This window comes from Lemur catta, chromosome 3, assembly GCF_020740605.2.
Source record: "Lemur catta isolate mLemCat1 chromosome 3, mLemCat1.pri, whole genome shotgun sequence".
Taxonomy (NCBI): Eukaryota; Metazoa; Chordata; class Mammalia; order Primates; family Lemuridae; genus Lemur; species Lemur catta.
This window is the reverse complement of record NC_059130.1, coordinates 46,647,141-46,664,581: the sequence shown is the minus strand read 5'-3', so window position 1 is coordinate 46,664,581 and position 17,441 is coordinate 46,647,141. Positions and strand designations below refer to the sequence as shown.

General features: G+C 38.9%; 1 protein-coding gene across 5 annotated transcripts in view; it reads left to right on the top strand.

Moving 5' to 3' along the window:
• CDC14A (cell division cycle 14A) overlaps positions 1–17,441 on the top strand; it is a 159,163-nt gene that overhangs the window by 90,625 nt on the left and 51,097 nt on the right. For all 5 annotated transcript variants that reach the window (XM_045547439.1, XM_045547437.1, XM_045547436.1 and 2 more), the window contains 3 exons: positions 513–600; positions 7,923–8,153; positions 12,874–13,012. In XM_045547439.1, coding sequence (XP_045403395.1) covers positions 513–600; positions 7,923–8,153; positions 12,874–13,012 — 458 coding nt within the window. The remainder of the gene's footprint in view (positions 1–512; positions 601–7,922; positions 8,154–12,873; positions 13,013–17,441) is intronic.

Here is a 17,441-nt window from a genome sequence, read left to right as displayed (position 1 = left end):
CCGTTTCCCAGTCTAAAAATCAGCATTGACAGGAGATACCAGCCTATAAAAACAAAAAATTTGGAAGTGTGTTCATCATGAACCTGATATTTACAGATTTTTTTTTTCACTGTTTAAAGTATGTTTATCATGTTCATGGAAAGTGGTTACATTTTCCATTTTCTCTTACCTCCCTTTATTTATTGCTGGGACAAGCAATGTTTGTTTTTATTTCATTGCGGAGTGGCCAGGAGACAAACTTATTTTAAGCAAAATACCTCTATCATAAACAAAGTTTTCTAACATTTTCATACAGTCTAGGCAGAAAATTTTCTGAATTTATGGATTGAATTCATAAATAGCATTTTGAGAACGAGATGCATGTTTTTATTTTAAGCTATATTATTTTGTTTTCATTTATGTCCGATTAGTCTAGTACTAAGAGTGAAAAGCAGTTTTACGTGTATGGGTTTATTATATTGTATAAGAATTATAAAATATTTTTCTTCTCTTTTCTCACAAAATTCTGCCAGCGAGTTGAAAATGGTGACTTCAACTGGATTGTTCCAGGAAAATTTTTGGCATTTAGTGGACCACATCCTAAAAGCAAAATTGAAAATGGTAGGTTTTTCTTTCTTTTACCATTCAAAAATTTATTTTAGTTCATCTTCTTTAATTTATTAATTTCCTCAGATAATCCTTTCCTTTGATAATATTCTCCAAAGAGTATTTGTTAACAATTAAAAAACTGAAAGTAGTAACTAGTGTGTTAAATATTATACTTCCAGTAGGTGGAGCTGTAATCACTGTTTTAGAACTAACAAATTTTTAGGTTGCCATAAATAGGATGTTCAAACCAATAAGCAGATTGCTGGAATTCTTTCAGTGGTTCTTAGATTTATTGGCAGTAGAGTCGTACATATCAAGATATTGTTTGGGGAATATCATGTTGAGTAATGATGATAGCAATAAGTGTCATTTATTGAGTACTTATTATGTGCTAGTTACTAGGTAATCACAGCATTATTTTGTTTAATGCTCACACAACTCTATGAGATGTAGATACTATTGTCTCCCTTTTACAGAGGAGTAAGTTGAGGCTTATTAGTAGGGAATTCGTCCAAGATCACAAAGTTAAGGCAGAACTTGTACTCAATCCAGAACTGGGCTCCTAAACATTGCCACTGCACTGATATATTTAGTTCTGTCGTGACAACTAGGAACAATTTTCTAGCTGATAGTAATTAAACTACTTATTTGTAATATATGGATAGCCATGGGCATACATATTCAGGAAAAAAAATTAAAGCAAGAAAAAAATAAACCTCTTAAACATGATCAGCTATGCAGGTTTTTGCATTAATACTTATTTTCTACTTATACATTTTTTTTTATGTCTGCTAACATTTCCTAGAAAACAAGTAAAGATACACGCAAAAGGTTTAAGAATAATTTATGGAAAAACATAAAATTGAAAAATATCATTTGTGAACATAACACTCATTTTTTGCTCTGATCACAGAGGTGGAACACCAGTGTTCTGAGGGAACCTAACTTGAAACCCCTGGTCTAGATTTGTTCTTCTTTTATCATCATCATCATCATCATCATCATCACCACCACCAGTTATTTCTTATGAAATGTAGTTTCATTGCATATTGTTATTCATGCATTTGGATTTTATAATTTGTTTGAGTTTCCACCAATATGCTTATCATTTCATACCTGTGACATATCCAACAGGGAACTCTCCTTGAGTCATGGTTTTCCTCTGTGGAATGGGCAATCCAGGTCTAGAGAGTTAACAGGAGACTTCTGTGATGAAGCCAGAATTAGATCATCTTATTATAAGAAAAAAAAAATCTTTTTTGCTCTGGACATTGATTAATTAACCTCTGTCGTGTTGGGTTGTTGGGAATAACATGCTGAGAACCTGAGGAAACTGCTTTCTGACAGTTGATCTTTGAGATAAGATTGATTGAACCTGCTTTCTGTGCAAAATTATCAGACTCAGGCCCAGGAAATCTTAGGAGGTGCATTGTTTTGGTGGTGGCTTTATTGTTGGGTATTTGTTTGGCAAAGTTGAAAGAATTTGGCTATTTGGGATGCATGTATTTGACCAAGTTTTCTCAAATGGAAGTTGAGAAGTATAATTTAAAAAGTCATTTAAAATGTTTTTATACAGGTAATATGTGTTTATTCATAAAAAGAAAAGAAAATGCAGATGAACTGATAAAAATCATAAAAGTGACCTATAATTCTACCCAAGTTTACTAGTTTTATTAGTTGCTGGTAGGTGATTTTAACTTCTTCCATCAGCCTTTCTGTATTTATTTGTATGCATTTTAACTCTCAATGTATATACACATTTTATATGTGTATACACACATTAAAAAACTTTTTTTTAATAAAAATGAGGTTATAATTGCTGTCTTATAGCCAGCTTTTTTCTTTTAACATATCACAGACTTCTTTCCATGGCAGTAAATGCAGATCCACATTATTATTTTCCATGACTGCATCGTACATTGTTCAACCACATGATTGTGCCATAATTTTGTTAATTTATTTTTGAATGAGACCTAAGTTGTTTGCAGTTTTTCATTTTTTAAAAACTGTTGTGGTTGGCATACATGTTCATACATCTTTTTGAAACTCTCTTTTCTAAATTCTTAGAAGTAGAATCACTAGTTAAAAGATATGCATAGTTTGTATAATAATTCTTAATTGTCAAAAATCTTAAAAAAATTTTTTTGGTCCCATATTGCAATATGGGGAAAAACTTAGAGTCACCATTTGTTTACCTGCTCGGAGTGGTGCTAAGCCTCTTGTACACACATCATCTATTTAATAATCAGAACCATCCTCTGGAGTAGGTGGTATTTATTTTATGGAAGAGAAGATGGAGGCTTAGAGGAGTTACAGCTAATAAGTAGCAGTGTATGGATTCAAGCATAGGGTCTATTTGATTCCAAATTCTGTGTTCTTTTTAATTTTATTATAGAGGACATACATGCTCTATAGAAAATTTAAGCAGTAAAGAGTAAAACTCTTTAAAAAATTATATAATCAAGAAATAACAACTGCTAAGATATTGCTCTCTTTTTTTCTATGCAGATATTGTGCCCTTTCATATTGAGAAAAAAAGGTCTGAAAGTGCTACTGCCTAACAGTTGTCAGCTTTTGTGATGTCTAGAATAATTTCATTTAAGGCTGCCATTGATAAAATATTGATGTTTTACTGGAATCCTTAAGATCTGATAATCACTGGAAGCTTCATATTTTTTTGTAAAGGACTTTGTAAATATTTTTTGAACTTAAGAAAATAATTTTGTGATGGAATTAATAAAATTGATCCAATTACAGTGAGATCTTGGTCTTGGGTTTTTTTTTTTTTTCACTGAGTTGAGAAGCCCTGTTTCCTGAGGAGGCCGAAAGTCATTTTAGGAGTTTGTTAGTAGAAAAGCTGAGATTTTAAAGGAATTAACAATCAAATAGCTGTTGCTAGGAGGTAGCAAAAGGAAGCCCTAAAATCTTGGGATCTGGGCAGAATGCATTAGAAGAGACTTAAGTATGTGTTTGTGTCAACAGAAAACAACCAGCGGTTTCAGCCATCTTGATTCACATTCTTTTGATAGTGGTGAGAAAAGCCCTACGTTTTTTGTTAAATAATTTTGAATTGGTAAATGAATGATAGCAGAATGAAACGTGTTTTGGATTTCAAATTTTCTGAAGAAAATCTCTCTTAAGGGGCAGTGTCATCTAACTTTATTTAAACACACACACCAAACATACACATACAGAGAAAGATAGCTTGAGACTGAGAATCCCAACAATTTGAAATGTCAGCCTGGTCATTTAAATGAGTGAAGCCTGTGTAAGGAGCTCAGGCAGGTTGAAGTCTGGCTCCATCCCTTGTGGGCTGTGTGAACTTCAGTGAGCTCCGCAACTTCTCTGAGCATCAATTTTCTTGTATTAATATATCACAATGGAGGAAATATAATGCCTGCACATTGCAGGTATCTAGTGAGGATTAGAAATATTGTATGGACTGCCTTGCACAGTATCGGGCACATATATAATAATAGGTGGTTATTAGATAGCAGATATTATGATTACATTTTTATTATGAACAAACCTAATTAACATTTTGTCTTTCTACATTTGCCTGCTCAATTTGCAGTTTTTATTTTTAATAATGGATGAGTGGACCAGTTACTTGACTCTGCTGTTCTTTGGTTTCTTTAGATGAGGGCCTGGGAAGAGACGGAGTTTAAAGTCTCTCTTAGCTCTGAAATTCTGTTTCTGTGTTTGATCAGTTCAACTCCTGGGCTCTGCTTGTGCTTCACTGATGCCAGGGCACCACCTAGTGGCTAGGTGGAGTAAGGGTCAGATGAACTCTCCATCTGCTCTGGGTAGGCTGGAGGAGTCCCAGAGAAAGGTGCACAGTGCTAAAACCAGTCTCCCCCAAATAGCATCCAAATATATTGATAACACTTACAAACAGTCCCTAATTTCCATTGTTTTTTAGTTATAACTCATTTGAAACAGTTTTAAGGATTTTTTTTTTTTTTTTTGAGACAGAGTCTCGCTCTGTTGCCCGGCTAGAGTGAGTGCTGTGGCGTCAGCCTAGCTCACAGCAACCTCAAACTCCTGGACTTAAGCAATCCTACTGCCTCAGCCTCCCAAGTAGCTGGGACTACAGGCATGCGCCACCATGCCCGGCTAATTTTTTCTATATATATATTTTAGTTGGCCAGATAATTTCTTTCTATTTTTAGTAGAGACAGGGTCTTGCTCTTGCTCAGGCTGGTCTTGAACTCTTGACCTTGAGCAATCCACCCGCCTCAGCCTCCCAGAGTGCTAGGATTACAGGGGTGAACCACCACGCCCAGCCAGTTTTAAGGATTTTTAACCTGCTCATCAACTCTAGGACTTACAGCTCCTAATGTTCATGTCACGTTCTCTTATTTGGAGGCCTAACAGAGTCAAGTTGAGTCTTACTTGAAATCAGCCCCAGCCCAGGTGTTAGAGTCTGACATCAGGGTTCAAATGCTGGCTCTACCTCTCAATAGCTGTGTGTGCATGGCCAGTTCACTTTCCAGGCATCTGTAATTGAGTAATTGCAGGGTTTACTGAGATAATTCACACGAAGCACTTAGCATAGTGCTTAGCACACAGTAAGTTCTTGATAGATGTTAGGTGCAATCATTGTCATTATTGTTATTATTTTCAATGTCTTGTTGCCATAATTGGACAATTCTTTTCAGTATTCCTTTCTGAAAAGGTGTCCATCATTTCTCTTAATAGTCTGTTTAGGTATGTCAGCTATACTACCATTTAATCCTGATGGAAATCCATATACGAAAAGAGAGATTCTTAGAGCCTTGGTTGCAGGGAGGAGGGGATAGACACCAAACCAACCATTAGCACACTGGGTGACAGGTGCCATCATGGAGGTCCAAGGTGTGCTAGGAACACAGAGGCAGATGCTGTCATCAGCCTGCCACACCTAGGGAAGTCTTCCCATTTTTTTTGTGAGCCCTTCTTCTTCCCATTTCTCACATGATAGAAAAACTAGTATTTCCTCATGCGAACCACAGTGCTTTCCCCCTTTAGTCTATATATCTGTTGCTGGGAAATAATTTGAGCAAACAAACCAACTAAGTAAATAAACTTGATTTTTGCAAGTAGAAAAGCATGTGTTTTCTCTACATGTGTGTATAAGTTACTCTTTCTGCACAGAAGATTTTAAATAAGCTCTGCATTATCTGTTTGCTCAAAAGCAACATGGCCTGTGAAAATCATGTATGAGGATTGTGGGTTAGTTAGGCCTGCCTTCCAATTCTGCCTCTATCCCTTGTATGACCTTGGCCAAGTATCCCAATTGGGGCTTTTGGTTGCAGGCAGCAGAAACAACTGTGGTAATTTAAACCCAAAAGCCATTTACTGGAATATGTTGGATAGCTCACAGACTCCAAGAGAAGTCTGGGAATGAGGCTTAGAAAATGAGCAAGGTCTAACAGAGAGAGTATATCAGCAGGGACTAGGCAAGAATACGGGCTCCACATTAGGTATTTCAAACAGAAGGAATTTAATACAAGGAACTTGTTATGAAGAGGACTAAAGTGTAAAAGGGCAACACTGAAGAAGCCAGAATATTATGGAGAAAACACCTAGTAGCTTTAAGGCCAGGGGGACAAAAGGGACAAAAGTGGAGTTCCTGAAACCTGGGAGCTCTGAGGAGGAGCCAGATAGCTGGTGCACTGACCTCTGAGGGGAAGGCTGCACAGCTGGTGTTTAGACTCGGGGGCTGAGGAGTGGAGACCATGCATACCTCAGAGGCCAGGGAGCTGGGGCCGGGAGTGCCAAACTCAGCTGGGAGCTCTGGCTGCGCCAATCTTCTGCTGCTACAGTGATGCTGCCAGGAGAACAGGAAGAAGTCCCTTCTCCCTCCTCCAGTTGCCCTTTAGTGCCCCCCCCCATTTTTAGAACCAACAGGAAGCCAACTAGAAATGTAGTCCAGGAAATGTAATATGTATACAGACCCCACCCCTAGCGTCACAGAGCAGGGTATGAGAGGGTTGGCTTGGGGCTGAGAGAAAATAGGAAATGACCAGCATAACAGATCCAAGGCAACAGGAAATACAGCCAAGGGCACGGTGCAGCAACTGCCTGGTTTGCTTTCCTAGCTGCAGCTGCTGCTGCTGCCCTTGGAGCCCACCTTCATGAATGGATTCTGAGTAAGATCAGTTCACTCACCTGGCATGCCATGAATCAGTGAACCCTGGATGGGTTACAAATACGGCAAATGAATTAGTCCTCTTAACCCCTGAAGCTTCCAGGCAAGGCCTGCGGTGGCCAAAGCCCCCACTGGTCACCTTGGCTGATTGGCCCAGGTTAGGTCTGTAGCCCAGCTAATTCTGTCATTCCCAGGAATGCTCACTTGATGGTGGGGCCACTTAAAGATAAAACGAGGTTAGAAACTGATCATCTTATTCCCCATAAAAGAGAAAATGTGCACAAAAGTTACTCTTTCTGGTTTTTAAATTAAGAATTATTTATATTTTTAATTGACAAATAAAATTCTATATTTATGGTGTACAACATATTTTGAGATATGTATTCATTGTAGAATGGCTAAGTCGAGTTTTACATATATATCACCTCACATACTTATTTTTTTTGTGTGGTAAGAACATTTAAAATCTACTTTCTAAGTGACTTTCAAGTATACCATACATTGTCATTAACTGTAGTCACTATGTTGTACAGTAGATCTCTTAGACTTGTTCCTCCTGTCTAACTGAAATTTTGTATCCTTTCACCAACATCTTTCCCACAACCCTCTCTTTTAGTTTCTTAATCTGTTAAAGGGGATTAGCCATTCTTTATTTAACAGGTTGCTCTGAGAATTATAATAGAAGAGAAATTATATGCAATTGTGCCTTGTACATAGTAGGTGCTTAATAATCATTAATCTCTGTTGTGGGGGTTTGTACTATACATTAAACTAACATCTGGCAAAAAAGCTTTAACTGAAGTTATTAAGGAAAAGTACTTGTCAAGTGGCGAGTAGTGGTCCAGGGGGAGGAAAATCACCAGGAATCATTGGAAGTCTCTTACTACTTCAAGAATGCCTTTGTTTTGGGGGTGGAAAGGAGTATGCTCCCAGGGTTTCAATCCTAGATGTTGAGGTTTTGAACTTTAATGAGCTATTTCCAATACTTAGGGAAGTTTTTTTTTTTTAAACCTCCTGTGGTGTTTACAGTTATGCAGACTCCAGCTTTTAGGAGCTTGCTGCAACCTTTTACTCCTTCATGAAATATGCTCTCCTCCTGAGCTCTGTTGAGATTTATACACTTCATTGTTGAGGGTTTTGTGTTTCTGGTTATGGAAGATGAAGTGCATGCCTTGTGCTTACCGCTCCTTCCTTCCTTTAGGTTATCCTCTTCATGCCCCTGAAGCCTACTTCCCTTATTTCAAAAAGCATAACGTGACTGCAATCGTGAGGCTGAACAAAAAGATTTACGAGGCAAAGCGCTTCACAGACGCTGGCTTCGAGCACCATGACCTCTTCTTCATAGACGGCAGCACACCCAGCGACAACATCGTGCGAAGGTTCCTGAACATCTGTGAGAACACGGAAGGGGCCATCGCGGTTCACTGCAAAGGTGCGTGAGAGGCCCGGTGGTAGCTGTGCTTGTGGGAGGGGGTGAACAAAAAAACAGCAAATAACGTAATACAAAACCAGTTAGTGCCTTAGAAAACAATGAAGTTTTTTATTTCAGAAAACAGGACTGGAACACAAACCCATTTTAATAACTCCCTCCTAAAGTAAGGATTGCTTGGGTGTGGACCATCGGTGGCAGTGTGGCTTTCTTGATGAGACAGTTTTTGTGACCTTACTAACTTTGCACGCCCACGCTCACTGACACCATGTGCCATGATAAGGGGAAAACAGAAGCAGTGTCCTTGGGTTGGGAGGAACACCTTTAAATAGGTGAAGTTGTCAAGAGCATGGGTTGTCAGTTTCCCTTTCTCTGTTTCTTTCAGAATCGCTCATCTCCATCCTCTGGCACCCAGGTGATAGGTGGTGCTTCTACTTTATGACCCAGCTGTCTGGAGCCCCATTCCCGTCTCTGCCCTCACCTGTCCTCCCCATCTTCTGCCTCCTGGAGCAGAGTCTTCCTTGCCCGTTGCTAGGGGCAATGGCTTACTTGCTGCTGGTGTGGTCCTGCCTCTTGGGAGGAGCTGAAAGACTTGGTTATGCAAATGAACCTCTGGTTTCTGGGGTGAATGCTTTAGGGCAGGAATTGTTCAGAGTATAGAAGGTGCAGGATTGCCAGATTTAGCAAATATAAATACAGGCTGCCTAGTTAAATTTCAGTGTTAGGTAAATAACGAATATTTTTTGAAGTATGAAGGATGTCCCAAATAGTGCAGGGAACATACACTCTACTTTATCTGGCAACCCTGGTCAGCTACAAAGAAAATATGAAGTGGCATTTGCTCTAGGCTTAGTTGTTAGATTCTGAGGAGGCTCACATTCCATTCCATTACCGATTTTTCAGTAGGGTGGAAGTTATTTTACTGGAGTCTTTGATTTCAGGGATAAGAAATCACCTTGGCCCCCCTGGGATGGAGCCTCGCGTTCCTCAGGCGCAGCTTTCCAGAGTGCCGCTGGGCGGTGCTGTTGTCGTGGCTTTGTGTCTGAGAACCGGTTTCCGTCCTGTTTTATGCTAATGGCTAGTAGGTGTCGGGGATGGTGCTGTTCTTTTCTTGTGCCTGGTGCTGCTCTAACTGACTTATTCAGACGCGTGTGGCTTTGGTTCTGACAGAATTAAAATGCCGTTTTGTAGGCCCTTGTTTCTATGTTTAAGATTTGAGTAGGTGGAGGTACTTTGCCGAACGTGTGGGCAGAAATGGGAAGCTGCGCTTTCCCAGAGACCCGAGAGATGCAAATGAGCAGCACGTGGCCCCGGAGTTAGCCGGGCGCTCCCAGTGTGGCCCCGCCCCCGCCGGCCCTAGCTGTTCCCTCGCCCTCCCCGCCCCCCGCCGGCCCTAGCTCTTCCCTCGCCCTCCCCGCCCCGCCCCCCTCCCCCCCCCCCGCCGGCCCTAGCTCTTCCCTCGCCCTCCCCGCCCCCCGCCGGCCCTAGCTCTTCCCTCGCCCTCCCCGCCCCCCGCCGGCCCTAGCTCTTCCCTCGCCCTCCCCGCCCCCCGCCGGCCCTAGCTCTTCCCTCGCCTCCCCCCCCCCCCCAGTCCCCGGCGGGCGCGGCGCTGGCTTTGCGGGACGTCCTCCCCCCGGCATGGGGGTGCCGGATCCGTCGGGGGTGCCTCTTGCTCACGCACCTGTAGGTGCTGCTTTCAGGCCATAGTGGGGGGGGCAGTGAGTCGGCTTGTCCCGGGCGTGATTCACTGACACCCTAAGTTCGCCTTTCCATTTCATGCTGAAGATTGCCCAGGTATAGGAAAAAGCCTGCATTTCACATATTTTAAACATCAGAACTTGAGAGCTAATGGGAATATGGCCGCTACCAACGTTTAGTAGGAGGTAGTCATATCTTCTCTTTGAGAGTTTAGTTTTGTGTCATAAAAAGCAGCATTTTTCCTGAGGTTAATTTGGCTTTATTTCCTAGTCAATAAATGTTATGATTACCAGGTCAGATAGTTTATCCATGGATTAACCATCCATATCTTGGATTGACAAAGGGCGAAGGAATGCAAAGATTTTATTAAAACGCAGCATCTTTCTCGGTTGTATTCCTCTCTTTAGAGACTCTGTGAAAATAAAATTCTCTGGTGTGAAACATTCTTGCTATAGATATTCTCTGTATATTCTTGACCTGTGAATGTTAACCTTTTAAGAAATTATATATTTATTTTAGATCGTAGAGGTTTTTATATCTTTATTTAAAATCAGAACCTTTAACACTGAGGTCAGTTCTTGCATAGGAAGGTCACATTTACACGTGGTGACATCTTTTTGAGAGTGTTATTTCAATTGTTTCCACTTGTACACACATGTAGGATTCTTTTATAAGGATTATACCTTCGGTTTAATTACAGCTGTATTGCTTTTCATAGCTTACTTATCTGCTATAGGCCTGCTAATTATTTTGACATCTGCCCTAATTAAGTCAGTTTAATTTTCTGGGAATTCAGGCAGCACTGAGCATTTTAATTGAACTAAAAAGAGGAAGGAGAGAGAATCTTATCCTATGTCAAATGAACTTGGGTAGCTGCTGAAAAGAGAATGAATATGTCATGCCTCAACATAAGGTATTTTAAAAGAGATAAACTAGAAATGAATTTGCTGGGAATGTGTGAAACCTGACAACCATTCAATACCTGCATTTCACTTTGTGGTTGATAAAAGAGATAGCTGTGAATTCTTGAAATTTTCTACCACAAATAATAATCTAAAATACAGCAACATTGTGATATTCCAGGATGTGATTATTGATGTTCTATAGGGATTTCAGAAAATGCCTAGAACTGTAAAGCAATTGGTGTTTGACTGGGTATAAATAGAACACTTTTCGACATCTTGTCATGCTGTGCCAGGGAGCCCTTTAATTACAAATGCTTTAAAAATTTTGTTAAAGTTTTTATAGAAACTTAGTGAAATGTTCCTATTCTGTTCAATTGTGGTAAGAGCTCCTAACTATTGAATGCTAAGTACGTTCTTTTTATAGATCTAAATTATAGACTCTTTTTAAAAGGGGAAAGCAACTTTAGTTTCAGAGAAATTTGAAAATTTTCTGCACCTCCTTTTTGGTTGTGAGTATAACTAGGAGCCTGAGTGAGGGAGGCAGACAGCTCCTTGCACGAGGAGGGAGCAGTGGGAGACTGTTGTCTACATAAAGAAGGCCGTCCTCTCTCCAGACAGAGACCCCAATCAGTGACTTGAAGGAGGGACTCTGGAAACCAGCTAGGCTCTGGCTCCTCTTCCAGAACATTCAGCTATGTTTTATCTACATGGGTTACCTGTAGTATTGTCAGATACCTGAGGAATTAACAGCTGTAGGCACTGGCCGAAACAGAAAGGTCAATTCCTCTTAACTCTGGCTATTAAAGGAAGAGCCCACTGAGACTGTGATTAAACCTCACTCTTTTCTAAAGAATGTTGATGTTTGATCTGGGGCAAAAGGCATTTCAGGTGAAAACAGTACACACAACACTCCCCTCATCTAATAAAACAGTGTATATATATTTCTTAAAAAGGAAGGGTTACTGGGAAGGAAATGTCAGACATCTGTAGACATGAACTTGATTTTCATTTCATTGGCATTTTTGATATGTATTGTTAACCCAAGTAATATTGCCCCCAAGGAAGGAAAATTGTTTTTTGGGAGGATGAAAACCTTTTTCTTTTTCTGTATAAAGCACAGATTTACATCCAGTACATAAACATATGCAGTATATCTGTGGCAGTAAAATTTCATGGAGGACAATTAGGAAAAAAAAATATCTTAAGAGGCTCCTGGGGGAGCAATAATGTAAAAAAGGTTAAGGAACACCGATTCAAAGACGTACCTTTCTCACATTTAAAAATTTCTGAAATTAGGATAGATCTTAAAATTGATAGCATGTTATAGTTTAATTTCTTAGTAGAACTTAAATAGTGGTATATGTTACACCATTAGACAACATGATGGTGTCTTAAATTGGCTGAAATACTGTGTGTTTCAAAGTACTGGGGAGATCAGAGAAAATTCTCTTTATTATTTGACCAAAGAAAGCTGAAAAAAAAGGACCCCTCAAAAGTAGAAGATTCTTAAACATATCAAAAATGAAGTCATCAACTTTGCCCTATTTACTTTTCTTTTAAATATATATATTTTAAAAATAATAAAAAATATATTTTTTACATTTTTAAATTTTTCCCCTCTATTTCCTTTTCTAACAAAATGTTTTCATGGATGAAATTGGCATTGTACCAGATCCCTAGGTCAGAAATGTGAGTCGTCTTTCGCTTTCCCTGTGACCCAGTCCTAATGGATTTCTAATTCAGCTCTTTCTCCTTATTGCCGCAGCCCACCCTCTTCCCACCCCTTTCCTACCCTCCTCCAGCTCCTCTCAGCCACCTTGCTCTCCTGCCCCTGCTTCCATCTCTCACCTCTGGCCTTTCCCGTACAGCTGGTATGCTGCTGCCAGACCCCTTTGCTTTCATCATGTCACTTTCTTGCCTCCAAATCTATGACAGCTTCATTTTGTCCTTTCCATTGTTTAAGGAAAATGACAAATTTTTACAAGATAGCAGTTTATGTTTATTAGCTATTGATAATATCATTACACTTGACTCCAGTGTAATTTCTGGTTTGATTTTGGTGTTTTTGTGGGTGCATTTATTGTACTTTGTATTTCTTATTCTGTTTCCCTCTCTTACAGCTGGCCTTGGAAGAACAGGGACATTGATAGCCTGTTATGTCATGAAACACTACAGGTTTACACATGCTGAAATAATTGCTTGGATCAGAATCTGCCGGCCGGGCTCCATTATAGGACCCCAGCAGCACTTCCTGGAAGAGTAAGTCTGTTGTCCCCATTAGCACATTACATCCTGTTCCTGATCCTTTCTACTCCTGTTCCCTGGGTTGTGGACCCTGTCAAGCCTGTGGTTATAAAATGGCTGCATTGTTAGAGAAGTGCGTGCCTTGAATAGAATATTGTTGATTTGACAGCTAATGCATTCTAACTTTGTACCTTTTATATCTCTTAGATCAGGTGAGAGTGAGAAGAAAATCACAGAGCCATCTCTGCCTACCCTTTTTCTGTCATTTTCTATGTGTGATCTGGCTACAGTGCAATTTTCTTATGTCATCCCACTTGGCACTTTTCATTCTTTTCTTTTGTTTGCATGTCTAAAAGCAGAACGGAAAAAAAACACAACTAAGGTCAGTCAGTGATTTTGGTAAGATTGCTGCTCTCCTGACAACTAACTGAGCTGCTAATGCAGCTAGAACTTGGTAATGCACCCAAGAAGTTCCCAGGGAAGGAAAAAGAAGAGAACTGGCCCTGCTAGTTCTAACTAGCTTTTTGACCATTATTTAGAAGAATACTTATAAATTCATCCATTCACTCATTCATTCATTTACATACTCATTCATTCATTACCTTTCTGTTTCATCCCCAGTCCATGATATGGAGAGATTTAACCCATAAGGACACAGTCCTTTCTGGTCCTGCTTTCTCCTTAAGCTGTTAGAACTTATTATCAATTTACTCATTAATAAAATTAGCACTAGTTGATATAGGTTCAGCTCTAAAATGTTATCAATTAGTGATATACTGAAACTTCAATTTTTTTCTTTTTATGCTGAGATGGCTCTATTTTGATTAGAATTTTTTCCATATAATTATTCCTTTCCAATTTAAATCATTTTAAGTTAGTAAGAAACAATGATCATGAATTTCATGGAAATTCATGTGAGATGCAAATAAAATTAATTCTGTTATTTTAGAGCTTTATTCTTGATCAGATTCTTAGCCAGTGGTTTCCTCTATTTTGCATTTTATATGCCGGTAGCATGGAGCTTTGTGCTGTGTACCTTCCAGATCATTGTTTTACTAATTGCTTACTAAAGTTAGATAAATGGCCTTAGGGTTAAAAAACAATTTCTAAGCCTAGTTCTTTAAGCCATTTAATCAGCCTCTTAAAATTATTGCTTGGAAGAGTGTTCGTTCAATAGTTATCCCTCGAATATTCACCTTCTACCAGGCACTCTGCTAGGTGCAGCTCACAAGGTGAGATGTAGCAGAGAATACCAGTGGTCAAGGTCACTTAGTTTTCTCAGGGTGTCAGATACCACAACCCACCCATATCATGCCTGTGCATTCCTTCCTCCCTCCCTCCTGTGCCCCTTCTCTCTGCTGTCTCTCAGAATAATACAGAGGAAATTAGGGTTATGAGGCAAAGGCACACTAGGTTGAAGAAAGGTTTATTTTTTTTGACTTGTAGATACTTAAGCTATAAAATTTAGGAAATTTCCTTAGGTGTGAGTCAATACCATAGTTTTCCAAGTATTTGTTTGAGGTGTAGGAATGATTTACTTGTATAACTACAGAAGTAAAATAAATCATAATGCTTAGATTAGAACCTTCCTGAAAGCAGTTTTTTTGTTTGGTTGTTTAGGCACTATACTTTTTATATTTTGCCATGTTTCTTATAGAGCCTGCATGCAGAAATTCCTTTGTTGCTCAGGGGCTTTCCCAGGCTATTAGATCACTTCCTTCAGGGTAATGGTCTATGGCCCATTCTGCTTTATGCCTCCGAGTGGCACCAGAGGTATTAATAGTATTTTGCTTGACCTGTTGTTCCTTTGTTCTCTCCTTCTCTTTGCCTTCTCCTCTCATGTTTTTCCCTTCCAAGCCTGTGTCTTGATGTACCCCATGGCAGAAGGCATTGCTGAGTGCACTATTCATCCAACAGATATTTGTTGGGTGTGCTATGAAAAGTGTGATAGAAACCAAGGAGGGGATGACTGGTGGGGATGGGAGAGGTCTTTGGATTGAGTGGTCAAGGAGGGCTTCTCTAAGGAGAGCTGAGACCTAAAGGGCAATAAGGAGCCAGTCCTGTGAATTGTGCCCCATGCAGGGGACACATGAAGATCCTGAAATGGGAACAAATTTACCATTTTAAAGCTCAGAAAGAAGACTAGTTTGGATGGAATATAGGCCAGGAGTGGGTGGCTTGAGAGGTAAGCTCAGTGAATTTTCACAAAGCCAATAATATACCATGTAACCTCCCTTAGATACAGAAATAGAACATTACCAGCATCTGGAAGCCCCTCCTTTGTCTTCTTCCATTCAGTACCCAGTTCTTCCACCAAAGTAACCATTATTCTTACTTCTGACGCCATAGATGAGTTTGCTTGTTTTTGAACCGTATATAAATGGAACCATACAGTATATATGTCTAGCTTCTTTTACCTCACATTATCTTTGCTGTTGTGTATAGCAATAGCTTGTTCATTTTCATTGCTGTGTAACATTTCATTGTTTGAATGTATGACATTTTAGTTCTGCTGTTGGTGGATATTTAGGTTGTTTCCAGTTATTGGCTGTTTCATGTCTTTTGATACACTTACCGGTTAGAGGTATACCTTGAGTGAAACAGTTGGGTATGTGTGCTTTTAGCATTAACAGGTACAATTAAAAGGTTTTCCAAAGTAGGTACACCTGTGTATGTTCTCATCGGAACTGGTTTATCAGTCTTTTAAATTCAAGCCATTAGATTTTTTTGGTAATGATAATTTGCTTTGTAGTTTTAATTTGCTTTTTCTCTGATGACTAATGAGGTTGAACAGCTTTTCATTTATTTATTGGCCATTTTCATATTCTCTTTTATGCAGTATCCTTTCATGTTTCTTGCATATTTTTCTATCAGATTGTCTTTTTATTGTTGATTTGTAGACGTCTAAATATTCTGTGGATATAAGTACAGTGTCCATTATATTAACGCAAATACATTCTCTTGCTCTTGTGGTTTGCATTTTTACTCTCTTAGTAGTGTCTTTTTGAACAGAATTTTACAGTTTCACTGCAGTCTAGTTTCATTAATCTTTCCCTTATAGGTAATGCTTTCTGTGTACTACCTAAGGTATCACTGTCAACTCCAAAGTATGAATATATTATTTTATGTTATATCCCAGAAGCTTTATTGATTTTTCTATCACATTTAGATCAATAATTCAGCAGGAATTACTTTAAAAAAATATGTGGTGAGATAGGAGCCAAGGTTGTTTTTTTTTCCCCTTGTGGATATCCAGTTGACACAGCAAAATTTATTGAAAAGACTATTTCCCATTGCTCTGAAGTGTCACCTTTATCATAAATCAAGTGTGTGTATATATGTGAGTTTGTTTCTAGACTCTGTATTCCATTGTGTTGGTTAATTTGTCTGACTTGACACCAATACTTCAATGTCATAATTGCACTTCTAAACTAAGTCAATCTCTGGGAGTTTAAATCCTTCAGCTTTGATTTTAAGAAAATCTTTGTTGCTTTTTTTATCTATCTATCTACTTATTGATTTATTTATTTTTTCTGTATAAAGATGTTATATATTTCTACTTGAAGTTATTGGATGCATTATATTAATAAATGGTATAATCTTTTAGGTTTTATTTTCTGATTGCTTGAGGCTGGTATATAGAATTCATTTCCTGCCCTGACGATTTCTAGCCATCTCGCCTGGAAAGTTTGTTTCACACGCTTTTCTCTAACTATTCTAAATATAACCTCATACCTTCCCCTAAGCTGCATGTTATGGCAAAAATGGTTTTCCTTTTGCCCTTGTTATATTGCTCTTGCTCGTTGATAAAAGCCTATGTTTCTAAATAAACCATTTAGAAGAGGACAGAGTTTATTCCTGATCCACCCTTCTTTCAACATGCATCCCTAAGTTCCTAATGAAACAGCTTTTAAATAGTTATTTCTCATCTTAACCTTTGCTTTTTTAATTGTCTGTAGGTTCCAAGTTTTTCTCAGTGGTCTTTAATGTACCTGACCCTGTTCATATCACTCTTTGGCTACCTTTGAGATAGTCTCCTAGGTGGCAGGGATGCCTCCTTTCTTCCCTCCTGCCCTTCCTCCTTTTCTTTCTTCCACAAATATTTGTTGAAAGCCACTACATGTTAGGTAGTGTTCTAAGCCCTTGAGAAGCTGCAGTAAAAGTAAAAAATCAATTTCTGACCCATGGAGCTCACATATGAGAGAGAAAGAGAGAGAGAGGAAAGAGAAAATATTAATAGAAATGAATAAATTTTATAGTTTCTTTGATGATGACGGGTACTATGCAGAAAAATAAAATAAAGCAGAGAAGAGTAAGGGGTAGAGGAGAAGGCAGTTTTAAATATGTGGTGCTGAGGGGGCTTATTGAACAGGCATTTGAGCAAAGATCTTTAGAAGTGAGAGCAAATCAGGTGGGTAATTTTAAAAAATTTTTGATTGCTTTT